Source organism: Amblyomma americanum, chromosome 5, assembly GCF_052857255.1.
Source record: "Amblyomma americanum isolate KBUSLIRL-KWMA chromosome 5, ASM5285725v1, whole genome shotgun sequence".
NCBI classification, from domain to species: Eukaryota; Metazoa; Arthropoda; class Arachnida; order Ixodida; family Ixodidae; genus Amblyomma; species Amblyomma americanum.
Genome location: NC_135501.1, coordinates 173,082,206 through 173,108,583, shown reverse-complemented (window position 1 = coordinate 173,108,583; position 26,378 = coordinate 173,082,206). Strand labels below are relative to the sequence as shown.

Genomic DNA, 26,378 nt, shown 5'->3' with positions numbered 1-26,378 from the left:
TTCAGTGATAGAAGAAGAAGAAGAAAAGGCAGAGGAGCTGCGTTGTGTTCAACAGGGAGTCTTATTGCCTTGCCGATACCTATTTTTGACTGGGTACCACTACATCGATTGGAACTAAACATAAACGCTGTTCACTTGCGTGCAGCACGTTGAAGAGTACGTGTCGAAAGTGCCTCCCACCATGGCCACCCGGGTGTTCGTCGCTGCTCTCCTGGTGTGCATCACTCCGAAGGGTGAGCTTTTTTTCCCGCACTCTACTTTGATAGACTGAATGCGCTGTTCATGCTTAACTTTTGGTGCTCAGCGGTGGTCACGAGTTCTCTGAATATCCATCGTCAGCCTGGCCCGTCACGTCTTGGTGCACACTTCAACGATTCTCATTGTGGACAGCTGTAAACTGAAGTCTACATTTCCAGCATTACTCCAAGTGTACTCGCTTCCACTTTCCATATTAATCTAGAAAATACGGAGAACACGCAACCAGTCACCCATTAGGGTCGGAGACTGCAAACACTCATATAAGAGATCGGAAAATGTTCGCGGAAAGGGCAACCACAACGGGCGAAGGCGTTTGTCCCGCCTTGGACGTGACTGGTCTGATGAACACCGTAATGGTACGGTGCAAAGTCCTGCTTGTACACTGGCCCTTCAAGTACTTTCAAGACTTTCTCAGAAGAACGTTTACCGCGCACGTATTTCGCGTGCGACAACTCGTAAGAAGTGCCGGCCAAGCCTGCGCTTACGGTCCAGGTATCCTGTTACCCCTTCGACCCCTGAATGAAGCGCCCCTTTTTGCGCACATCGCCGTCATGGTCATTGGCCTCGAACTTCTGCAATGCGTACCTATTTCTCTTCACCAGGAAGCGCTGGTGCGTACTACGGCAAATTCATCGGACCAATCAAGTCTTATGCCCACAACTTCTCCGGCAACGTGTACGCCGCCACCGAGAGCAGCGTCGTAGTCACGGACCTCAACTACGACGGTGGGGGCCCCGGTACGTTGGCGTCTCTTACCTTTTAAAGTTGGTGAGCGAGGCAATTTTATAGCGCTAACTGTGGTGTCGACCGGCCAAGAGAAGGGAGCCGAGACTCGTTGGTAGCAGTGGCAAAAGAGCATTTTATTCGGAAAGAAAGGGTATTTATAGGACGAAATCATGTGACAATTAAGAAATGGACAGTATGAAAGTACAACCGACACAATTCCGAAGTAGTGTTGTGTTTGCCTTTTGTACCTCTGTCATGTCACATGCGCGCCACACCTTATATTGTGCCCCCGGCACGCATGTCATCCCGCACCAGTCATTGGCTAGCGGCACCCTTATTGCGGGGGAATTTATTTTGCAACTGTTTCGTGAAAAGCGTGCTGCATTGATAGCTATCGAACTACAGAAGGGAAGACACAGGAAGTGTTAAGCACTTGGTTATCAATACCTCTTCGCGTGCGCTGACTGAAAGAAAAAAAGCAACGCGCGCAATATACCGTGATGAAAACTCAGGGGGTAGGATTTTCAACTCGTAAAAGCGGCCGGAAATGAGTGGCGGATCTCGGCGCTACTAACGGCGGGGCGTCACTCGAGCCAAAGTTGAAAGGCGAAAAGAATGAAAGTAAAACTAAATGGGAATAGAATTATCTTATCTTTGTCCATGAGTCCTGGTCTCAGCTGTATCAGCTCTGCTAGTGCGGGGCTTGTCCGACCTGCGGCGCCTCTATTTACGCGAGGTCCTTGGTTTCCGGAAAACACCCAGAATAGTTTGTCTGTCTGCAAGTAAATGCATCGTTTATCGAAAATTTGAGGGACACTTATTTCCATTACGTGTGCGATGCGATAACATAGCGCCACTTAGCGCCTGACCGTGAACTTCCGGCCCGGTGACTTCCATCATTCCGGGTTGGTTGTCGTTGTTTCATGCCTGATGAAGTCACTTTCGAAATATGACGAGTTATGACTGTCACATGACTCATACCCACATTCGCAGTTAACACAAACTGCATCACGGCACCCTCCTATACCAAGACACCACTGCATACTGCCTAGACCCTCAACGAAAAGAAGTAGAAGGGGAGTAAGCTGTTTGCTGGCACACTCCCTTTTATAAAAATCAGTGCGATCGATGTCAGTTTACTCCCCTTTTTTACTCCCATGTAGGCGTTTATATGCTTAGAGTGGTAGGCTGCCGTGCGACATCACGGCGTCAACGCAAAGTGGTTCGCCGCACTCCTCATGCTGATGCATAAAATATTTTAAGGTGAGCAGCTGTGGCGGAAACGCCCTCACTCGTGGATGTTGGTGAAACGGCGCCGTCGTTTTGCTGGCGCTAGCTCGACAGCGACAGCAGCATTTCTCCACGGTATCATCTGTGAGGGCTGCATTACGGAGCCGTGACCTACGCTGCTGTGAACATAGACGCGTTTTACAGAAACCGGTGGTACGCTAGCGGAACATTCTGTACGATGATTTTCATATACCAGTATGCTTCCCTTGTGGCCCATTATAGGCTAAGTGCATGTCGCTTTGGGATGTTAATCCCCAAAGCGTATTTACAGTTTGACCCATGTGAAATTCTGCTTTGGTTCCGTGTGTTTTAGATTTGGCTCGAACAAACCCTAAGATATTAAAACTAAACCGGAAGCACATACGAAATATTCCTAGATACGGACTTTAATAGCGCCACGCACGTAATGCAGAAATCAGGCCGCAGCCACGCGGAAAGCACACAGGAGCCATTCGGACTCTGATTTACCACATTTCCGCATGCGCAGCTATTATGGAACGTTTCAGTGGGGGTGAAGAGAATTGTAGGGTGTAATTTCTTCCACATTTCTCAACCGCGCTACAACTCAAAACGCACCTACAAGGTTATTAAACGGCGCCTTCCAGACAGCCGGACACAGCACCGGCAAGCAATAAGCATACCCATAAGTAAACGGCACTGGCGGCAGTGCCTTGTGCTTAAGGTTGGATGAACGCTGCTGCAATTTCGGTTTACTTTAGTAAAGCGTTTTATGGAGATAAAGAGTGCTAACGACACAAAGTATATACACCTGCGTTTATGACCTCTGTTCTAATTCTAAACCCGCCGCGGTGGCTCAGTGGTTGGGGCGCTCGGCTACTGATCCTTAGTTCCCGGGTTCGAACCCGACTGCGGCGGCTGCATTTTTATGGATGCAAGGCGCCCGTGTGCTGTGCGATGTCAGTGCACGTTAAAGATCCCCAGGTAGTCGAAATTATTCCGGAGTCCTCCACTGCGGCGCCTCTTCCTTTCTTCTTTCATTCCCTCCTTTAACCCTTCTCTTACGGCGCGGTTCAGGTGTCCAACGATATATGAGACAGATACTACGCCATTTCCTTTACCCTAAGCCAATTATTATTTTTATTATTACTATAATTCTAAAGCTGTGTTCTTCGCCACGGCGGTTATTGAGAGGTGTCGCCCAACACTCTATTAGGGAAGCGATGTGCTGAAACAGGCATCTTTTGCTGTGGCTAGATAGTATTCATGTTGTAAACATTATTTCTTATCCGCCTTCAGAAGCGTACTTCAAGGCTGGGAGAAACCCCGAGCTAGACTACAATGGCGACCGGCTGCCCGACGAGAACGGCAGGTTCGTACGATGTCTTACTCGAAGGAGCGTTTGTGCCTGTTTGGAAGCCGCAGGGCTGTAGGTCGCATAGAACAATAATGCACGCTAGCAAATTTTGCGAAACAGGGAAGATGTTGATCCAAACGGAACCTCTCCCAAATCTTGTTTGCACGTTTGACAAAGTGTAGAAAGCAAAATATGGAGTGCACCGCAGGTGATGAAATCATCCGGATTTTGAAGCTAAACGCTGTGCGCATTCTGAGGTTTCTATAACGAAAAAATGCACTTAATAGTTCAAATGATGGGTTTAGGGGCCTATGTCACAATAGCGAGGTTAAACCAAAGTGTTAGGCAGTGATTTGCACGCAGCAGCAGACCTGCACTGTCGGTGCAAGCTTCAAGCCAAGTTAAAATTTAGAAGATTCCTTTAAGATAAGAAACGTTTGAAAGAATGGATTCCAGGTTTTCCTAATTAAATCGAACACTGAGAAGAGATCCTATGTATTCAGAGGTTGGCGCCAGTAACTTATTACTAACCTTCTGAATCTAACGCGATTAAGATTGAGCGCATATGAATCGGCCCTCAAAGACGATAATCTTGCGCCTGCTATCGACTTCTTTATGTCGCAGCTTCAACGTCGTGAAACCCTACAGGAAGGCAACGGTGCACATCAGGCTGCCCCAGAAGATCACCGCCTATCGCTGCTTCGGCATGTTCTGCGAGAAGTTCGCGGTGAGGAATGGTTATCCACAAATTTCCCACGCTTATAGCAATGCATTGCGCCTCTCTTGGTTTAGTATAGTATTAGTCTTCTCTTCGCCTTTCTGCTCTGTTTGTTTGGTTTTGTCCGTTTATTTATTTATTATTTATTAATAGTGCAAGCACTATTGAGTGGTCATTAGGTGAGCGGGAACAAAAGAGGAAACAAATGTCATGAATCCTATTTGTCTTAAGGCTTCGCTCTTTTTTGAGGGGGACGCGGAAGCTATGCTGAAAGTGAGGGCGTGAAGAAAGGGGTTGGGAGAGAAGCCGATGTGAGGGTAGAGACAGTCTAGAACTTTTGTGGTATGCGTAGAACCAGCCTGGTACAAACCTGCGCTTCTTTCTGTGTGCCCCTTTTGCTTAGCACATCCATAAAATAACAGAGACAACGCAAAGTAAACACTGAGAGTGCGCAAACACAATGCGTGTATTAGCGCGAGTAATAGAACTTTAGGCGCACAACATGCACAGCGTCTGTGTATGCGCGACGCTGCTGTCTTGCTGTTACTCCGTTGGGGACGACTTCGTAGACAAGTTCTTCGATTCGACAAATGGTCTTGTACGGGGCGAAGTAACGGCGCAAAAGCTTTTCACTCAGTCCACGGTGACGAATGGGCGTCCACAACAATGTACGGCCATCAAACTGGTATTCCTTGTGGCTTTGGTGTAGGATGTATCATCGAGCGTCGGTGCACTGCTGGCTTTCAATGCGTGGCCAGGCAAGACGCAGAGCTTCTTCCTCGCGCCGCAGGCAAGGGGTGTCGTCTTCAGTAAGGTTGGGCAGCATGACGTTGAGCATGATCGTGGCATGATACGCCATGAACGAGCTTAAAAGGAGTCAACTGGGTGGTCTTTGGCACTGCGGTGTCGTAGGCGAAGAGGGCGCAAGGCAGGATGACGTCCCAAGTCTTGTGTTCAGTGTCCACATACGTGGAGCATATGTCTGCGATGGTCTTGCTGAAGCGCCCCTTAAGGCCGTTGGTCTCTGGATGGTACGCAGTTGTCTTCCAGTGGTTGTCTGACTGTAGCGCAGGACGGCAGGCATGAGGACCACCGTGAAAGCTGTTCCGCTGTCTGTGATGCGCAAATCAGGAGCGCCCTGTAAGAGAAGGATGCATTCCACGATACATTTTGCGACCTCTGTTGCTGCTCCGTTTGGCAGGGCTTTCGCCTCGGCGTAGCGGGTCAAGTAGTCAGTTGTCACAGTAATCTAATTGTTTTGATATGCTGACTTCTGGAAAAAGCAAGAAGTCAATGCCAATCTGTTGAAAAGTCCTTCGCGGTGGTGGTTCAGTAGGCTTCAGGAGCCCTGCTGATCGGGTCGGTGGAGTCTTTCGTCGCTGACAAATCTCGGCAAAGTTTACATGAAGTGCAACATCGGTAGATAGTCGGGACGAGTTATATTTGTCTTGAACTCTGCGCACCGTGCGAGAAAACTCGAGGTTCCTTAGCGGCCGACTGATCGAGTGAAGTATGTATAACGCCCTTTTGAGGGCTTGTATATATAGGTACAAAGATAAAATATGCGTTTTAGCTCGCTGAGAAGTTCGTCACGGGAGCATCATTCTCTACGCAGTATGAAGTCACTCTTCACTTTAATGAAGCTGGAGGGGAAGAACTGTCGCCTTTGAAGCACTCGATGAGGCGGTAGAGGTAGGGGTTCGAGTGTTGCTGCTCAGAGAAAGTGCTAGCGCTGATAGGTCTAGCGATTCGTCGTCATCGTCGTCTTGCGGAGGTGCATAGATAGCGGGTCGTGACAGGCAATCGGTTTCAGCGCTTACGTCTAGACGTTTAATCGGCGGTGACGTCATGCTCTGGGAGTTGAAAACTCCATCGAGTGAGACGGCCAGACAGGTCAGTGATGGTCACTCACAACTTTGAAAGGTCTGCCGTACGAGCATGGGCGGAATTTTGAAGTGGCCCAAGTTTTCATAAGGCACCCATTCTCTGTCGTTGAATAGTTGGCCTCTGCCTGTGACAAATAGCTGATAACGTACGCTGTGAATCTTTCACAGCAATGATACCTTAGACAAGAACGGCACCTAGCCTCACGCTGCCTGCGCTGGTATCAATTTCGGTTTGAGCATTTTGATCGATGGATCCTAACACGGGCGGCGATGAATATTTCACGTATTCTGAATATTTCACGGTGCCGACCTTCCATTTGAATGACACATCCGACTTCGCTAGCAGCGTCAAGGGTCTGGTAATGCGCGAAAAGTGTTTTAAACATCCTCGCTAATACGAGTAGTCATGAAAATTTGCGTGCCGCTTTCTTGGGACGGCTGTGGAAACTGCGCGGTAGCAACAGTTTTCTCCATCTTTGAATTCGATCTCTGCATGAAATTTGGCCTGAAAACAGCTGCTCTTTGTAGGCGAAGTGGCACTTCTCTGACTTTAGGTACAGTTCTGAGGGCTTGATTGCATTTAGCGCGGGCCGAAGCCTTTTTAAGTGATCGGCTTAGTTCGACGCGAAGACGGTAGCATCATCTAAGTATATGAGACGAATTTTCAAATTAACGCCCGCCAGTACTGTGTCAATTACACGCTAGAAGGTGGCTGGGGCCGAAAAAAATCTAAATGGCATTACTTTACAATCGTAGAGCCCATCGAGCTTGTTGGAGGCGGCCTCCTTATGTCACTTTCATCGATTTAGATTTGCCAATACCCGCTCTTTGGATCCATGAACGAAAAGCACTTGGCGTCGCCAAGACGGTCTAGGGTATCGCCGATCCTACATAGGGGCAGCCGTCTTTCTTGCTTACGTTGCTCAATCACCGGTAATCGATGCACAACCGAAAAGTTCTGTATTTATTTTTGACAAGGATGACTGGTGCACCCCCAAAGCTCTTCGATTGCCGGATGACATTGTCATGCAGAATTCCCTCGACATGATCACGCTTTGGTCAAATATTTTAGAGGAATCCTCCATGGTGGAGTAGATTTCTAATAAGGAGTAATTACTCAATGACATCTACCCGAGCGCAGCCATACGGCTACAAAGGAAAGCTCCCTTTTTAATAATAATAATTGGTTTTGTGGGGAAAGGAAATGGCGCAGTATCTGTCTCATATATTGTTGGACACCTGAACCGCGCCGTAAGGGAAGGGATAAAGGAGGGAGTGAAAGAAAGGAAGAAAGAGTGCCGTAGTGGAGGGCTCCGGAATAATTTCGACCATCTGGGGATCTTTAACGTGCACTGACATCGCACAGCACATGGACGCCTTAGCGTTTTTCCGCCATAAAAACGCAGCCGCCGCGGTCGGGTTCGAACCCGGGAACTCCGGATCAGTAGTCCTCCCTTATTAATTATTCCCTTATTAATTATCACGTCTCGCTTGTCTTCGCGTGTTGGGACACGGTAGGGGTTCTCGCGGGGCCGGCGGGTGTCTTCCCCGGTTAGAATGGGATGCTTGGAAAAAGAAATTCAACGGGCCTTTGAGGAGGCAGACAAATAGTCTCTATAATTTGGAAGAGAGTTCTGCAGAAGTTCTTGCCTGTGCTGGGGCAACGCTGAGTTAATGTTGACGGTTGGCATGTGGTCTTGGTTTGGCGAGTCTTCTGTTGACTGGACGAAATGGGCGAAGGAGCCTCGAATGTAGGTTAGTTTTTCCATATAAGCTATCAGCGTGTCTTTCTTCAGGTGTCGGTATTCTTCGTTGTTGGTCATGAACACTTCGAGTTGTCTATTCCGTAACATGGCTATGCCTGATCGATGCCCATTCCTTAGTCTAAGAGCAACTGTGTGTTTATTTTGACGATGCCTTTCACCTTCTCTGTATTCCCGGTACACAGCTGGATGATGACGCTTGATCGGGGTGGGACGGTAGTTTTTTCATCGCAAACACTCAGGGCCGCCTATTGTTCATGAGTTGCGTCCGAAGGTATGGGTTCATTCGTCGATGACCACTTGATGATCAATCATGAAATCCTTGCCCAGGGTTATGGCCTGGGAGCGCTGCAGGAGAACTACGAAGCTAACAGGATAAGTGTGTGCGTTGGCCGTTCCTTTCGCGGTGCATAGCCCCGATGGTGCTAGAAGGTGGGCTCCCCCTGTGTGGATTTTTGGGCCGTCCGTGGGGTTGCCACTTTTTGAGCTGTGTGGCGAAATTGCATGTCGGTATTGGTGTTGGATCATGGCTTCGTTGGCACTGCAGGTGGTGCGCGCGTTGTCGTTTTGTGTAGCAGGGTCGCCGTCTTGAAGCTGCGTCGCATCGTTGTGAGGCCAATCTTACACAGCGGCGTTGTCGTCGCGGATTCGGCGTGACCTTGCTTCGTCGGCGTTGGAGGTCCTTCATCGTTTCACCGAGAAACAGCCTCACCTCCAAAGGTTGCCCTTTTTATTTTACCCTACGAGGGCTGGGGTACCTTCCTCGAAGATCCGGCGCGAAGGTGTCACGGATCTCCCCGGAGAACACTCGGACCGAAAGAATAGACTAGGCGATAGGTGTACCCACACAGGCGCACATTTAATACACTCTACGTGACACAAACACTAGAACACAAAACTAACAAAACTAAGACAAAGCACAAAAACTATCAATAAACACGACCCGCGTGCACAGCTACCAGCGTCTTCTACTACTAGCGTTCTACTGTTGCGGTCGGCGTTCGTGCTCCCTGTTGGTTCCGTGTGGATGCGGCGTTGTATGGGTCCAGTAGCCGTCGTCGAGGTGGCGTTCGACGTGTTCAGGCTGGCGTCGCTGGCGGCGTCGTTGGCTACGTCGTACAAGTTCCCAGTCCAAGCGCCCGTGGAGGTGATGCCGGTGATGTTGGCGCTGGGGGCACCACCCGAATGGGTGGCAACAACGCTGGAGACACCCCTGGCCATAGAAGGTGGTGGCTTCCTCCGTTGACTGCCTGGAACGGGCTCAGGAACGACTGGAAGCCCACGGTGCGAAGCCGTAGAACTCGAGCTCACCGGAGCAGTAGACGGCGTTGCTGTCTTCCAGCTGAAGCGTCCCTGACCCGCCGCAGCCTCTGCTTCTCTGTACTTCCCCCGTGCCTCGCTCTCCCTCGCGCTTTTATAACCTTGGCGTTAGTCCACGTAATCCATGTCGTCGTCTTCTCCTTGTTCTCTTCTCCACCAATCGTCTCTTCCCACCTCACTGAATGCTTCTTCATCTTCTTTAGTCTTCGGTTAATCCACGTCATTCTTATCGCCATCTTTGTCGTCTTCTTCACATCTCTTTCGTTCATACTTGTATTTCTGACTCCCTATTTAATGTGAGAGAAGGTTCCTCGTGGCGAAGCAGGCCGTCGTGGGACCTCGTTGAGCTGCTCGGCATATACTTAGCGTGACGCAAGCACTCTTCTACATCCTGTGATTGCTGGCCGGGTCGTGGTTTGGTGCGTCGTAGGGGAAGCCTGAGAAGCCCGTTCTTCACTGTGGGCAATGTCGAAATGGCTAAAGATGTGACCAGGCTCCCTGCAATGGAAGCAAATTGGGCTGTGCTTGTGGGGGTCCTCCGGACTTCTGCTTTCCTGGAGTGGTTGGTGGACGTGGGTATGGGCTGCTGGTCGGCTGTGATAGTTGGGGCGATACAAAGGGCTCCTGGCGCAGTCTGTCGAGGCACTACGTACCACGGCGTCGTCGACAATCTCGTTTTGAGCAGGCGTTGGTGGTTGCGTGGCCGTTGGACCAAGTTCCGGCCATGCTGTCCATGTGCCTGCTGAACTTCCTCATTGTCAATATCCATAAGGAATGCCACTTGCTCCTGCGATGCTGCAAAATGGCAGGAGACGTCACAGTTATTGTCGGATGATTTTTCGGAGAGCCGCCGGTAGGCTGTCATGTATGAGGGCTGTATGAGGGCCGCCTGGAGGTTTGCAGGCAAATTTTCTAAGTTAGGAGAAAATACTTGCGGCTGCCGATCGTATTGGCGAGCATTTGCTTCGAGGGTCTTTTGCACTGTCTTCGCCTCAGTGCTTAAATGAGCAACGTTTTTCTTTTCAGGGGGGGGGGGGAGAGTTCATACTAGGGTAGCGAAAAGGTGTTCCTTGGCATCGCGCATATAGGCACCTGGCAGGGCATATAGTGCGGAAGCAATATAGGTAGGGGCAGTTAAGAGTAACGGTCTGAATTCCAAGAGAAGGGAACCGTAGGTGGGGGCGGCCATGGCCAACATTCTTGTACAAAGATTTTGAATATCGAAAAACTGCTAGGTACTAATACAGAAATATTGAAGATAATGGTCCATTCTTCCAATATGTAGCAAAATTTCTTTTTTGTAGTGCTTCCGTTTCTCGCATCGAGAAAATTAAGACTGCATAAAAAACTAATGGGGAACGCTTTTGACGATAACCAAAACGTCAATAGCAAAAAAAATGTAAGCCTGCCGACGGGCGGTCTGCGGATGTATTGTTTGTTATAGTGAAATCTTACAGTAAATGAAAAACTGAGTTCATAAACTCTTTGCCGTTCAAAACTGATTTTGTCCTGAAATATTGGATATGAATTAGGTGGGCTGATGAGATTAGTAACTTTGCGGGGATAAGGGGCCACAGCTGGCACAGAATTCTGCAAGTGGAGCAGTAAGGAAGGTGCATTTGTCCTGCAGTGGGCGTAGTCAAGCTGACGGTGAAGTTGACAATAATGATGATATGAAGCACGTATTCCCCCAGGCCGACTTCGGCAACGTGAAGATACCGAGCGACTTCGTGCTGCCGAAGGAGCAGAGCCTGGGAAAGCTAAGCGCCAAACACCGCAGCACCATGGCCACCGAGGTGGTCTTGCGGGACAGCGCCATTATGCTGCTCAAAGGGTTCCAGCACGACGCCCACTGTCCGTGTAAGTCGCGGCACAACTACAAGAGAGCTTTCTAAAATACAAGGAATGAAGACATTTCAGAAATGCGCAAAATGCTTGTTTCCGAAATGCGCAAAATGTTACTACTGTTCCCCACCCCATGACGTGGCCCAGTCCACACTGCAGACCCTTAGGACGTTATTACAGACAGCAAGGCCGCCGCGGTAGCTCAGTGGTTATGGCGCTCGGCTTCTGCCCCGAAAGACTTGAGTTCGATCCCAACCGCTGCTGTCAGATTTCGATGGAGGCGAAATTCTAGAGGCCCGTGTACTGTCGCTAAAGAACCCCAGGGCCCGAATTACGGAACTCGCTCTAAAGTTGTAGAGCGTTACGTCAAAATGACGACAGCATGACGACAAGGCTAGACGTCAACGCGTGACGGAACGCGGAATCAACCAATGGCTAGTAGGGTGCCGCCCCGGAAGCGCTTATTTGAACGACAAGAGGCCAATTTGCACGGCAAGGGGCCGTATGCTAACTTTCTTATAAGAATACGCAGTGAATAAAATAAACATTGTTTTATTCTTTCATAAAAGTGTATTTCACTCTCACTGCCATGAAGTAAAACAAGAAGGACATTCACTTTTGCAAATAAAATCTTTCGTGGGTAAGTTTTGTTGCCATGAGGGCGCGCTGGCAGATGTAAACACTGAACATGGCGGCCTTCTAAAAAACAGCTGATCCCACGGCTAGTTCCTGCTTTTTTAGGCGTCGTCTGAAATCAAGGTTCTATTTGGTTGTCCAAAGTGAGCGGATAACAATTATCGAAGCCAGTGAAGGTCACGGGCCTCCAGAAAGGAACCTGCACGAAACGTCGGGCCCGAAAATCGACGAAGACAACTTGAGGTAAGCCTGTGTTATTGGTTTAAAGATGCCACATGCCAAGCATATGATTTGGGTTCTGTTTCTTTCACTTTAGCAAATACAAGGCGTCCACGAAGCACGGCTTGTTGGATAAAATCAACTTTTTTGGCTTCATAAACGTCTGGCACAAATGATTCAGTTGGGAAGGAGCAAGAACCAAGCAAGGCGGTTGGGCGCACGCTAACAACCTTGCTCGTTTTCGGTCGTTCTTGGCTGTGCTATAAGTTGCTGCAGCGCAGCACACGCATATGTTCCTGTAAAAACATATTAGCCCGAACTCAGAGCAAAGGTTTTTCCCTGTTATTCCCTGCTTTCGAAAAGCGGAACAGAAACTATTCCCTGCTTGTTTTCCCCGCTGTGTTCGCTGCTGCAATTCTCTAAGCGGGAATTATAGTCTCGAAATGGCGCCAACACGAAGAATGCCGAGCGAGCAAGAGCTAATCGTAATAGAGTCTATGAAGAGCCATCCGCTCTTGGCTCGGGCTTCTGCCGACCTAACAAACTCATACACAGCTGTTGAAAAGCGCGATCTGTGGATCCAGCTTGCGTCGATTCTCAACAACAAGGGGTCGGCCGTTTAAAAACATGATGTCTTTGCCTTGCGCCTTGCTAGCACTGTTTATTCCATCTGTGGTGTATTTTAGTCTCGGAGGAGGTGCAGGAATGCATAGACAAGTGGTTGAGCATTATTGATTGCTTCTCTTTTGCTAGTGCTCTTTTAGTTTCATGGTTTGCCAGTACCAATCAGCCGCACCTTTTACCCTGTTACAGCAGAGGAGATGAACGGGGAGCCTCAGCAAGTTGTCGACAAGACACACGGAGCCCCACAGACCGTGAGTTGGCTTTCCATTATTCAAGCTCCATACTACCCTTTCTGGCAGCTGATTGAAAGTAATAGCACTATACTCTCTGGCAGCATTTGCAGCAGTAGCCAAAATACTGCAGAGATTCTACAGTACACACAAAACTATCTCTCTCTGGCTTTGCCACGCAGTGCAGAATGTTTATTTCTCTTGCAGTGAGGCTGTGACATCTCCTAGCAGTCTAGCAAATGTGCACATGAAATATGCTACTACAATGCTGCCCAAGATTGCTGTCCTGTATATTTATGTCAAGCCCTCTAACACATTGTACCAAATGTTTTGCGTATTCCACCACGTGATGAGCACATTTTCTTTCCCGACAGCTACACCGGTGCCCTCGCCGCAGCCCTCACAGCAGCACACACCAGAGCCCCCACTGCAGCCCTCAACACGTGCCACGCCTAGCCTTCTTGGGAAGCGACGGCGAGACGATGGGGCCAATAAGGTGCTGCGCCAGATGCTGTATGAATCGCATCGTTTGGATTCCCTTACTGACGCCCGGAACCGCCAGGAAGCTGCTTTTCAGCAAAGCATGCTGGAGGTGTGTACTCGCTGCGCACACTGCACTTTGAAGAGTCGAAGCCGTCACCTGAAGCATAAATATCAGTGCTCTCTTTTGAGCACCTCTACCTCTGTTTTGACGCCTCTTGTGGGAGGTGGTTGGGACAGCTGAGTTTATGAAACTGACACGAGTCTTCTACAGCCATACTTTGTCCAAAATATCTCAGCACCTGAAATTTTACATAAAGCTTAAGCGAGATCTCAAAATTGGTTGTCAGTAATAATTTGTAATTGGAAGTATTTTTACATGCAGGCCATATGGGAGGTGACAGATGCTGTGCAGGCGTCAAATGTTCAGCAAGAGCTGCTCATCCAGAATGTGAACCTACTGACGCTAATCTTACAAAAGCAGCTTGAGCCACCTGCACCACATTGAATTGTTCATATTTATGTCATTATTTGCTTGTTTTTATTTTTATGAAAGAACCTCTTCATATGTTTATATTTATTCAAGAACATTATTTACTTCTCTGCCAGGTGCAGACTCATTGAACTATTTTTAGTTTGCTTGTTAAAATTTCTGTTTTATGTGTTTGTTTATTTACATTGTCTGCTTCTCTGTCAGGTTTCTGTTTTTGTATTTATTCAAGATCATCTCTGTCATGTGCCATAGCATCATTTTTTTATTTCTTGTAAGCTCTGCAGGCCCGGATGCTTCACACTGTTTATTTTCTTCCAGTTATGTAATTTAAGCTCTGCCAGGTGTGAAAGCCTCCTATACTCTTTTATTTTCCATTCCTTTCAAATGTTTACCTGCAGCTGTGGCAGGTGCACAAGGTGCAATTTCTAGTGCTTGTTTTCTTTCATTGCAATATGTGGGGCAAAGTTGTTCTGAAGTGACTGTAGTTATGAAGGGCACCATAATATGGGGATTCTGGATAAATTTTGAACACTTCGATTTTGTGTCTGTTAAGGTTGTTTGCATGTTCCTGAGTCGTTTTTTTTTCGCATTACTTTTCCTGCTTTTCCGTAAAGTGTCCATTGTGTGCATTGTAACATGTTCTATCCTCAGTAGACCCGAGGAAAAATGAGGCTTGCCAGCATTCGTCCAAAGTCGCTTCTGAACTAGTGTTGAATGCAGGCAAAAAAAAATTTGGTGGATGCTTGAGCTCCGCCTTTAAAGGTATGATGCAACAATGTTAATATCTCTCATTTGTGGATCCCTTTACAACTTCGAACGCAGCCATGTTGGCATCATCGTCTGTGATACTCGTGCGTCTTTTACACGTAACATGATTTTTTAGTCCAGTAAAATCTACAAAGAGCAATGTCTTGTGTAGCACTTGCTGTGCATTCCACCAGTTATGCAATGTGTTTCAGAAAACTGCAAACCAGGGCTGCATCGAGCCTACAAGTCTGCACAACATGCCAAACCTGTGATTACTAGCATTCAAGCTGGCAGTCAAGATGAAGCTTTTTTTTTAAGGGGCAAACAGCGTGTAAGACTTAGACGGAAAGCAAAGAAAACATAGGACGAGTGCTCATCCTGTGTTTCCTGTGCTTTCCGGCTATGTCTTTCGCACTGTTCGCCTTAAAAATGTACAGCCAACTCGCCCGTTTGGCCAGAGTGTAAGATACAACTGTTATTGTGCAATCTCTGCGCAGCACTCGACAAGGCATATGCAAATCACTGTTGATGCTGCATGCTTTTGTTTCCCTGCTGTGTGTTACAGTTGGCAAACTAGTATGAACAGCTGTGGCGAAAAAAATTATTGTGACCAATGAATAAACGTGGTGCAAAAACAAACGCTTTACTGGTTCCTAGCAGTCTCCACACCACACTTTTCCCTCGTGCACATTCATCAAACACATAGTTACAGCAAGCAACTGTTTGCCTAAGTGGGCAGGTCGACGTAAGCAACGGCGAAAGACGGTGTACAAGGATGCATTTCACTTGTTGGACGAGCTGTTTCGGCGTGCATTTCGACTTGAGAAGGAGAAAGTGCAGTAGCTGTGCGGCAAGCTTGCTGATGCACTGAAAGGCGTACTGGTGACCACTGCCGGTGGAGCAGCAGTTGGTGTGTGCACTTCATATCTTGACACTGGAGGCTTTCAAGCACACGTAAGAAAAAGTAATTTACAAATGCTGGAATGTGGCTACCAGTGGCCAAGGGCATCATATCACACAGGGGCTCGCGCACTAACAGAGGGCAATGGCACTGCCCGTAGCAAGAGTGGCTACGACAACTCGCCACGCCAGCACGGCGAGTCATTGCAGCCACAGCTGCCAGATGGTCTAGGGCTTACTGCCGGTGGTGCTGCTGTTGCTGCTGCTGCTGCCGCTGCTGCTGTCGCCGCACCATCTGCAGGTGTGCTTGCCTCTGCGGACGGGTTGTGCCAAAGAGGCCAATTATACGGTCTCGCATGGCTCTACCACGCAGGTAGGTCATGTGGGATCCTGTCCCCGCCAAGTACCCGGCAAGCAGAGGTGGTCCATTGTTGTCAGGGTCATCAGTAGTGTCGTCTTCGTCTGCAGCCAGGGCTTCTTCAAGACAGATGTTGTGCAACGCAGCACACGCTGCAATGATGACCACCGCCCGCTCCGGCTCGTAGTGGAGTGTCCGGTACCTTTGAAGGCACCGGAAGCGGCTTTTGAGAACACCAATGCAGCGTTCCACAACACATCGCATTGAGGCGTGTGCTGCGTTGTACTGCCCTTCTGCAGTGTTTGCACCAGGATGCCCTGACATTGGTGTGAGCAGCCACGGCTCCAGTGGATATCCACTGTCTCCTGCACGACCAAAATTTGCAGTGAAGTGTGTTGTTGCCTATGTAATAAATGATTCATATCAAGCAGCTCAAAGCCAGTATGCTGAACCAGAATTCATAGGCATGCAGAATATTCATGACTAAGGGGTACCTCTGTAAGCACAGCCTTCTAGGTTAATGATGTACTGTGATATCTTACACGACAATAACGATGTGCACACCTCTTCTGCCTTGATGTTTTACGCTTGAAATACGATTCACTTTATAACAATGTTTCTTGTGCCTCTGCACCAGCAGTAACAGTAAATACACAAAAATAAATACGATACATCATATTGTTGCATGTCATCCATGTTATAACCCGCCTCTTTTAGGTATGAGCCACTGCTGTAGCTTAATACGTGCTGTCGAAGTGCTGCTTACCCAGAAGAAACTCTCCATCCTCCAGCAGCCCGTGCTCCACCTTCCGACGCAGCCGTGAGTAGCGCCAAGAAAAGGCATCGTGACAAGACCCCGGGCAGCGAGGGTCGACCGCAAGGATCTTCATGTCTGCGTCGCAGATCTGCGAGAAACACAGGCAGACAATCTTGGACGTGAACTTCCACTGTCGAGGTCGCGGCTTTCGAACCCATGCGGTCAGAAAGCCAGTCTACTCACGATCATGGTGTTCATCGCATAGTATCCTTTGCGGCTCCAGAATGCTGCCCGGTTTGCTGGGTCTCCCCGCGGCGCTTTTATGGCAATCAGCGGGCCGTCGACGCAGCCGACGACGCCTGGGATGGTGCCGCGGGGAAGGAAGGTCGCCTTCGCTGCCGCTTTTTCCTCGGGGTGCGCCGGGAAACGCACCCATCCCTTCTGTGCGCCGACTTTGCAGATGGCCTCAGCCACACGCCGCACGCACTTGCTCACCGTCGGTTGTGCGAGGCCGACGGTCTGCTCGTTGCCGACGCACACTTGAAAGCCCCCGGAGGCAAAAAAAACGGAGCGCACAGCACCTGCCGCCGCACCGACAAAACGCTCGTCCGTACGCCTCGCAGTTCGTCTGCAAGTTCGCCGCACAACCACTCCACTTTCTCCTTATCGAGTCGAAATAACCGACGGAACAGCTCGTCGTCGTACACCGTCCTTCGTCGTTGCTGGCGCCGACGTTGCCGCCTCCGCCACCAATAAACAGCAGACGACGCCGCCGCCATTTTCCCTCTAAAACTTTGTAGACCGACTCTTCGCGGTCGCAAAAAACAGTCTAAAACCGCGGGCATAATTAGGTGTTCAACGTCATGCGTTTTTTCTTGTCCGTGACGCCATTGCAGCTTCCCGTGACGCAACTTTTCAAAATGGCGCCGGCGACCAATAGGAGCGGGCATTTTAGAGCGCTCTCAATTGTAGAGCGGTCGGAGCGAGTTCCGTAATCCGGGCCCAGGTGGTCTAAATTTCCGGAGCTCTTCACAACGGCGTCCCTGATAGCCTCAGTCGGGACGCTTTGGGACGTTGAACAACCATAAGCCTAAACCTATGACAGACAGCAAGAGTGTCAGTGCCAGCACGTAAACGTGGCGAAGCTTTATCCTCATTTGCCAGAAGGGCATCTTGTGATACCACAGGGCTGACGTCACTGAGTTTTCCATTATTACGGCACTACTGCTACTACTACTACTTCGTAAAGCTCAGTGCACTGGCAGGCGTAGGAAACTTATATATAGTAACATTGTCTAGCAAATAGATGTAAGCGCAAACTCCTCCAGTAGCTTTCGGAGGAAAGCCAACTGAAGCGTCGTATTGTTGTCATCGCAATGGTATCGAGCTGAAAAAGCTCCATACCTGACCAGGATTCGAAGCTCCGCCGGCGATAACAAAGCAGCGTTCTTTCCTCGTGCCTGAGACCATTTGGTCATCGCCGCAGCCTGTCGGGCTGCGTGCATATCCACGATGTATTATTTTTTAAAACACCAGGTCTCCTTCAGTCACCAGGTGTTCTGAAATAACTGAAACCAAAACTGACCCGAGTTTCCTGTCCCTGGAACGGCTGTCAGGCAGCTATTGCCATTATATTTCACGGCGAAACATTGTATTGTTGAAATGGCATAGCATATACGCGCTTTTAAAGGATCCGTTTTTCTGGAACGTGATTCATCAATAACGGTGGGTAATATCTTTGCAGCCGCGTCATTCGTGGCCGCCCCGACTGTCCAGCCCAAGAAGGAAGACCTCACGCATCTCATCTACGACGGCTTCAAGTAGGTGCAACTGTTATGGCTTTGGCTTAGCTTGGCGACATACATCCTAAAGAATTGGGATTTCGAACATCAACACTCAGCCACATATTTAACATCCAATCAAGCCATAGATTTTGAGTGGAGGCGCAGATCATTCTGCATCGCCCTCTCTGAACCCAATAAACAGTAAATACCTTTCGTGTAGTCTTAGAGGGCCCTGAATCTCGAAAGTATTAATTTCAATGCGATGGCATTTAGATCGTCGGCTTGCAAGAAGTACTAGGTTTTTCATTAAAAAAAAATTCCCTGATTGGTCGAGAGGCTCGTGACATCATCAGCACCACCAAATTTGAAAGTCTGAGAACTAGGATGTTCGAGTACCGTCCAAGGGATTATTATTGCGAAAGCACTCATACGCTCACCAAAACTGACCAAAAATCTTGTCACCATACGTGCGCAAGGTCTCTTGCCGTTGCCTAGCAACCCGAACTACTACTCGAGCTCACCCGGTTTACTCGGTTAAGCTCGGAGGAGCGTCGCCCCATCTGCGCGAGAGGTCTCTCGGGAAGAGCAACATGGTTCACACAATCCCTGCGGGTGGCTGTGATAGAAGCAGCCACCTGTCAGCTAGTGCAGTGGCGCATCGCTTAGCCGCGGCGCCACTGCGCTGGTAGCGGTACGAGGACTCGCCGCCATCTAGGAATGTTAAGTAGAGGATGACCAATTCTGCATAGATGCGCATTAACCCACTAAAGATATCGAGTCATACGTTTAAGGTGGAGCTGAAGTGTCCCCCCAATTAAAGAATGAACACCTTTTACCGCACGTTTATTCGGTTTAACTACGGTAAACCCCTGCCAATTTTCATCTGGGATTATACTAACCATACCGCATCTCTCACCATAAATCAACCTCTAATACGTGTCAATACTACGAAGAATCTCCACTATTCCACCCGAATTTTTTTTCTGGGTTGGGCCTACTTCCAAAATATGGGGGTCCATTGCAATATCTGGCAATGGGCCAACTACCAAACGATATGCCATCTTTAATTTAAGCGTGCAGTTAAGAAGGCCCCCTGTTTATTATTATAGCCGTAGGGTCTCAAAATTGTCGGTGTGGTTACAGGTCGGCACTGAAATTCTGGACACACCGTACTGAAAAGTTAAGAACGAAATTAGTAAAAAAAATTAAGAATGCCTGGGTGAGGTATTTATTTCATGTGACACCTTGGCGATTCATGTCATAACAAGGTGGTAAACTGAATTCCGACACGCATAACGAAAACTGCGTCCTGGGCCTCATGTGCGCAGGAGGGGCAAACTTGGGAGCTTAGAAAAGACTGACGTGACGATCCAGCTTCCCAAGGGCCACCACTGGAACGAGTTCAAGTGGTTCTCGGTATACTGCTACGATTCAATGGAGAGCTACGCTGACATTACCATCGACAAGACGGTGGCGGAAAGCCTGCCACTGCACGATCCTAAGTCGTTTGTTGCCCCCTGCGTACGAAACTCAGGTATGTACCTGTTTTAAGAGACTGCCACCAACTGCAGCCGAATCAGCCGCACTGGTGCTTAACCGTGCTCCCAGAGGTATGATGCAGTAATCAGTGAACTTCCTATTGGGGCTTGTTCGTGGTGTGGAGAGGCTAGAACGTACCAGTACCGATCCTAACACCAGCGATAGCCTCGATGCCAGTGCCACTTGGCGATATCTAACCGCCATGTGGTACTATGGGTTTCACACAGCGTAGTCATGGGCTCTGTGTAAATGCTATGGGCTCTACGCAAACATCATGCATTCTACGTAGCGGAGTCATTGGGTTTAGCAACAGAAAATATTTGCTTCTGTTTGGGTCTAGCATGGCTGTAAAACATCATCAAAGTAGATAAGCAAGTAGGCTGACTCTGATATTATTACAAGTATATAATCTGCCAGCTAAGGCCTGCTTTGTCTGGCTATAGAAGCATTGCTACTGTTGATAAAATAAATATTATTCTGCGTAGCAACCACAGTAAGACAATGAACACAGAAGTCCCTCGACACTTGAAAAAAATACCACGTTAAAGATTTACTGTTGGTGAACATTTTGATTGGCAACATTCTGAGAGGGAGGTAAGTATCCAAGGAAGGGGGGGGGGCGGGGCCTGGGTTTTCCCGAAATCGCGCTCACCCCCCCCCCCACCCCCCTCGGGCTTCGCCCTATACAACTGCTTCGGACCCCACCAAAAAAAAAAAATATTACTACATGCCTGCTGAGAGGCAAAGTATATTTATACTTTCTATTAATTTAACCATATTAACTAGAATCAATATTGCGTATGTGTTACAATACTTTCCGTGTACACGAATTTAGCCTTCGGCAAGCATAATAGAGAGAGGCGGGCTAGTTGGGGACTAGTAGTAGAATGCACCTTGAAACCGCGCCAAACAGACAAGGGACGAAGAAGAAACGAAAAGGACAGAGCGCGGAAGTTGAAGTTCCGCGCTCTGTCCTGTTGGTTTCCTCCTCGATCCTTGTCTTTTTTGCACGGTTTCGAGATGCATTTTACTTCGGCAAGCGATTTTATCTATACGTAGCTCATCTCCTGTCCGTTTCCGCAACGGGTAGCAATGGACAAGCGTTCCGTGTAATTCGATTTATCCGGGATTACGATGAAGCGGCTTATACGGTTGACGCCAAAGAGCGTCCTCTCAGTGAGCAAACAGACGCCCTTCGCGAAGACCGCAGTCGGTGGTAGGTCGCTTCGCTAAATGGGCTCCATGATTGGAGATGTCGAGCCGCCCTTTGGACATATACGCCCCTGCGCAGGCGCTGACATCGGCCCACTCTCGGTGCTGACCGTGCCGTGCATGGCCGCTCTGGTTGCTGCCTTCGCCGTCAGGAGGCCCCTAGGTAAATGATTCCTTCCTCACACTTCTCAAGCATTCGTGCACTTACAGAGCTTGCTTGCTCGCGCTTCACTATAATGCTCACTGCGCAAAGGGATGATGCCCCGACACCGTAACCTGCGTCAAGTATGTAATAAGCGTCTTTCTGATCTGTAGGTACCGACCGAGAAAAAAAAATTATTTGAGAAACTGGTCTACGATTTAGTTGAAAGATTAGGCGAGAGGTGTCATTCATGGCAAATCTCCAGCGAACATAGCATTTCGCAAGGGTGCCAGATGGCCAGAGTTTGTTAGGGCGCATTGCCGAGTGTGATCGCTTTTTCGAAACACCGGTAATACAACGTCACCATCTTCATACCGCAAAGAGCGATCTTTCTAGATCGCTCAAGGAGCGACTTTTATACATCAAAAAGCCCATTTTTAAAAATTAACGGAACATTCTCCAAACGTTCCGCAAAACTCGCATTAGTGCCGTGCAGATCAGTTCTGCTACTGCTGCCGTTATGCCACTTCATTCGTCGGTAACACCAGAGTGAGACAGTATTCAACGACCAGCTAATAATGAATACTCAGCACTTTTGAATGCCACCTTGCAACACTTCGTGATTTAGTTGATACAGTGTAGATTGAGCGGTTGTCTCTATGCTTTCTTTTTTCTTTTTTTCTTCCCTTCTATCCTCTTCTTTCTCTCCCAGTCTTCATACTGGAATGAATGCCTGTTCTCTCTGCTCCTGGCAAGCAGGAATCCAGGCAGCATATATGTACAGTTCAGGTCATCACATGCAGCACCTCGTATTGCTATATGGTGGAAATTAAAATGCTGTACTACAACCCACCTCTTCTTTTTAGCACTCTCTCTCACCCATTGCATCGTCGCCTTTCCGGCGCAGACCGAAGCTGTGCTCTTGCCAGTGACAATTGTCAGCGTGTTCTTTGCCTCTTTTTGAGTATTTTTATTTCATAATAGAGAGTGAATGAAAGCGCCATAGGTTGGTGCTCTGTCCAGTGAAAGGCAGACGGATGCCAGGTGCTCAATTCTGCCTTGCTCCAGTGCTGGCAAGTCCCGCAGGAGGCTGTAGATGCCGACATCTACTTCTGCGGAAAAGCACTGAAACCACTCAAGCGGGAGAAATGAGCCTCCGAAGTGAGGCTAATTCCGAGTAAGGCTATAATTAGGGTAATGCAAACTCAGATCCTCCGCAGTTTAACGCCGTCTGCAGGGGTAAGACCCTGGGGGAGCGAAATCACATACGAAGGGTGTAGAGCGCGTGCTTCCCGCAGCAGGTGTCCGTTCCTCGTTAAAAAGATCGTGGTATCGTACAGGCTTAGGAGTCAGAGCGTTGCCAAGGTGGGGGCTGCCAGGCGGGTCGCCTTCTACGTGTACTCCTGTCTACAATAAACATTAAAATCTTGGAAGCCGTGGAGGCGGTTTCTAGTCCCATCAAATATGATTTTGATGACGACGACGGTAACGGTGATAGCGGCGAAGTCACAGATAAACTACAGGCGCGCAGGCATGCTGAAGAATATACGGTTTAACAAATCCAGCGCAGAAAACAAAGTTACCGCTAGAGTTCAACACTTTTTCCAATGTCCATAGCACCGTCTTGTACACGTGAGTATTTACAGTGCAACGCATCTTACAGAAATGTAATCATGTTTTCAGTTCTGCAAGACCTTTTGATACGTTTACGGCGTGTTCATTACCAGGACTTCGGGACAAGCGCTTCTAGTTCCCTTGGCTGCAACGACGCGGCGCATAGCTTTGAACATTGAAAAATAGGAAGATGACATCATTGGACACGTAAGAAAGAGACTGAGCGAGTGGCAGCAGAAAAGAATGTGACAGGACGCTAGGCTTAGCGGCACTGGCTGAGTGCTGTCCTGAATTCCTGGCAATGTTACGAATTTATTGATTCAAAAATACGGATGTGGGCGCATGAGAACGTGACGTTTGATGGCAGAAAATGACAGCAGTGAGAACAGGACAGGGTTACTTGGAGGTATATGGGAGAGGCTCTTGTCCTGCAGTTGACGTAATTAGACTGCTGATATCGCCATGAACGCAATAGTCAAAAATGCAAGGGCCACTGCATTGCAACAAGATGCATCATCGTCACCGTTAAGATTCATGCTTGTGTAGTCGAGTCGCTCGTGCAACGAAGATGAACTGTTGTACGGGCATCGCTGAGGGCTGTCTGCTGCTTGACATCTGGACACCTCAAGTTACAAACAGCTGAACGTTTCATCCGAGTACAGAATTTTTAACGCATCAGAATTACAGCCCCGCTTTTGAAAAAAAAATACAGTCTTGTAGATTTTAATCATAGGTGGACAGGTGGCAAAGCGGAAAGAGGAAAATAGCCCTCATGAAAGCAAATGTTCAAAAGCACGTCGGCAACACAATAAATGTAAGCCTCATCCAGGGGTTGCAAACACTACATATATATCTCGATCGGACAGCGTTAACGCGAAGAATTCGAGACATAATACTGCTTTAAGGCTACCACTTGATATAAATGCTTCATCTTAATATACATTCAAACTTCACCTATCAGAAAGGTTACTGGAACATCTCTGGCAACCACAAACACAATGCAGCAGCACTGTCTAATATTGTAACAATTGTTTTTTTGTAAATAAATACTGTGGCGGCTTGTTTTCCTCTAGCAGCACAGTGCCAGCTAGAGTTTCGTCTTCATTCATTGAAAACACTTGCAGATAATGGGAAGAAAAAGTAGCAGTTTCAGTGCTGGTACGTATGTGTGTCCTGTGACGTGCGGTGTTCGCTGCTCCCTCGGAATGCGCCCAGGTGTGACTCAGTTGTTCTCTCAAGATGTTGCCCATTAGGAACATCAGGCGCCTTTGATGCTGCAATTTCTGCAATTTGTAGAAGAAAAATACAAATCAGCTCAATTATGTCAGCAGTGCAGCAGGGGCCTAAGTTATAGCAACACAACAGGCAACTGCACAACAGAAAAACTGGTATCTATTGCACCGTTATTTTAGCCATGCATTCGCTTTAGTTCTATTCACATGCAAGCAACAAACACAGATAATACGTTTTATGGATGAGACTCGTGAGTAGCTCGCCCTCTCTCGGGCTAATACGCGATGTCAGCTTTACGACATCCTGCTTTCTGTTCTCGTTTCACAACCGGTCCAAAGCTCACATAGACCACGTGAACATACATTGCACATACTCGAAAGCACCAGCCGCTGTAGACACATGTCCCCTAGGGCTCAAGCCCCATGTGAATATTATCCTTGGTCAGCCGGTGAACGTCGGAGTTTTCGTTCCCGACATAATACGACGCCATGTAAACCCGGATAAAGTTAAGTGCAGCGCCGGGAATGCTAAAACTGACGTAAAATATATCATTAAAAAATCACGCTGACCAAGTATGAATAATCTGTAGCTCCCTTCGAGGCCATCTGACTGCAGGTATTTAAAAAGTATCTCTCGCTCGCATTTACAGAAAAAGCCGCAAGCATAAATTTGTTAGCATTGATTAACTTCTCCTTATCAGTGAAATACGACAAAAAGTATGAGCATGTAGAGAGAGCATATGTTAATATTAGCTTAATGTAGCGTCTTGAAGACAGGTATGTTTTTATTAAAGCCTGATGCAACGACAGAGGCAAGGTTTCAGCGAATCCTTTTAACCCTGCAATACACGAAGACCTTGTAAAAACGCAAAAGTGGGAGGAAATAACGAAGCGGAAAAATGCGAAACATGCGCCGTTGCCCAGATTTATCTTCTCATTAGCATTACAAAAATAAGAAGCGCCTGCAGCAGCGGGCTTGAAAGCGCAATAACATGAAGTTCCCCTCTTAGCTTCTTGCTTTCAGAGCACTCTCCCATCTTCACACAGACAGCTGGCCATCCGGCAGACTACGAAAACTCAGCGCGAGTTGACGTGAAATTTCTTTTTCGGTCAGAAGCGAAGCACACGCCGTTATTCGGTGCCAAAATATCCTGGCAAGCCTCAGGGCAGGGTCAAGGTTGTAACACATGTACAGAGTTTACAGACACGAACTCGGTTATGAGTATTGACGACGTTAATATGTCAATTTGCTATGCGCGCCACCTGGACTCTGCACCTTGACGGTGGTTTCAATGGTGAGTGGTGTTTTATAGAAGCGACCCAGTGGCCCCCGCTGCAAAGGTTCGCCTTGTTTCCTGCTCTGCAACTCCACCAGTGTTAAAATGCCGGGGGGGGGGGGATAAGAAAGGCACACATGCGCTAAAATTTACAAGAATATATCCAAAGCCATTATATTTACCCTACTGTCTACTTCACTACGTGACAAATTCCGCGCCAACTTCCGATTATTGTAAGAATAAGGAACGAGGCCATCAACGATCAGTACGGCTACAGAGAGGCAAAGAATACAGCAGTCGAGCGCATAAACTTGCGGCAGCAACTGCGGAAAGAGCAACGGCGAAAAAGTGGCCTAAAAAGTGACTGGCATTTGAATCCACATTGGCGGGGGTCAATGAGAAGTATAATCATCAGGGAGTGTTTCTGCTGGGAGCACCACATCGGTGATCTCGACCTAATCATTCGGAATATAATGCAGTAAACCAGCAAGTGTGGCTAGTTGATGTTGGCTCATGGAGGAAAGAACGTTACTCTGCTAAAAAAGGCAGAAAATCACGTAAAAAGCAGGACATGGTACACATTGATCACGTCATCATAGCCGATGTCTGTGTCCCAGTGGTGCGGCTTTGCAGGAGCCAGGGGTCTTTGATATTAGGCCGCAATATTGCCATCGAGACCTGCATGTCTAGGATGGATGGATGGGAATTGCCACTTATTTGAGGTGTTCGTGACCCTTAAGGGTCACTGGGCGCCGTGGTCGATCTTTGGTCCAGCATGTCTTGGGACTCAGGTGATGACGTGATCATGTTCAAGATGATCGTCCAGAACGCGGACAGCCGTGCACGGGACACGACTACTGAGTCCTAGAATGAAGGCCGCACGAACAATCCGATCCGGTCTCCTTTTTTCACAGTAAAAGTTTGTTCTATTTCTCTCTCTCAACTGGAATTATCTAAGAGCTGTTGCAGGAGCGGCACTGTCCACTTTATAGGTGGCGCCACAAGGCAGCAAC

At 48.3% G+C, this 26,378-nt stretch overlaps 1 protein-coding gene across 1 annotated transcript; it reads left to right on the top strand.

Moving 5' to 3' along the window:
* The first annotated feature begins 39 nt into the window (after positions 1-39).
* LOC144133022 (protein Skeletor, isoforms B/C-like) lies at positions 40-22,044 on the top strand. The gene is made up of 9 exons (XM_077665810.1): positions 40-233; positions 861-995; positions 3,532-3,604; positions 4,214-4,316; positions 10,971-11,136; positions 18,310-18,385; positions 19,678-19,883; positions 21,180-21,263; positions 21,955-22,044. Exons 1-9 carry the CDS (start codon positions 182-184, stop codon positions 21,969-21,971), a joined length of 912 nt encoding a protein of 303 aa, XP_077521936.1. The 5' UTR covers positions 40-181; the 3' UTR covers positions 21,972-22,044.
* The last annotated feature ends 4,334 nt before the right edge of the window (positions 22,045-26,378 follow it).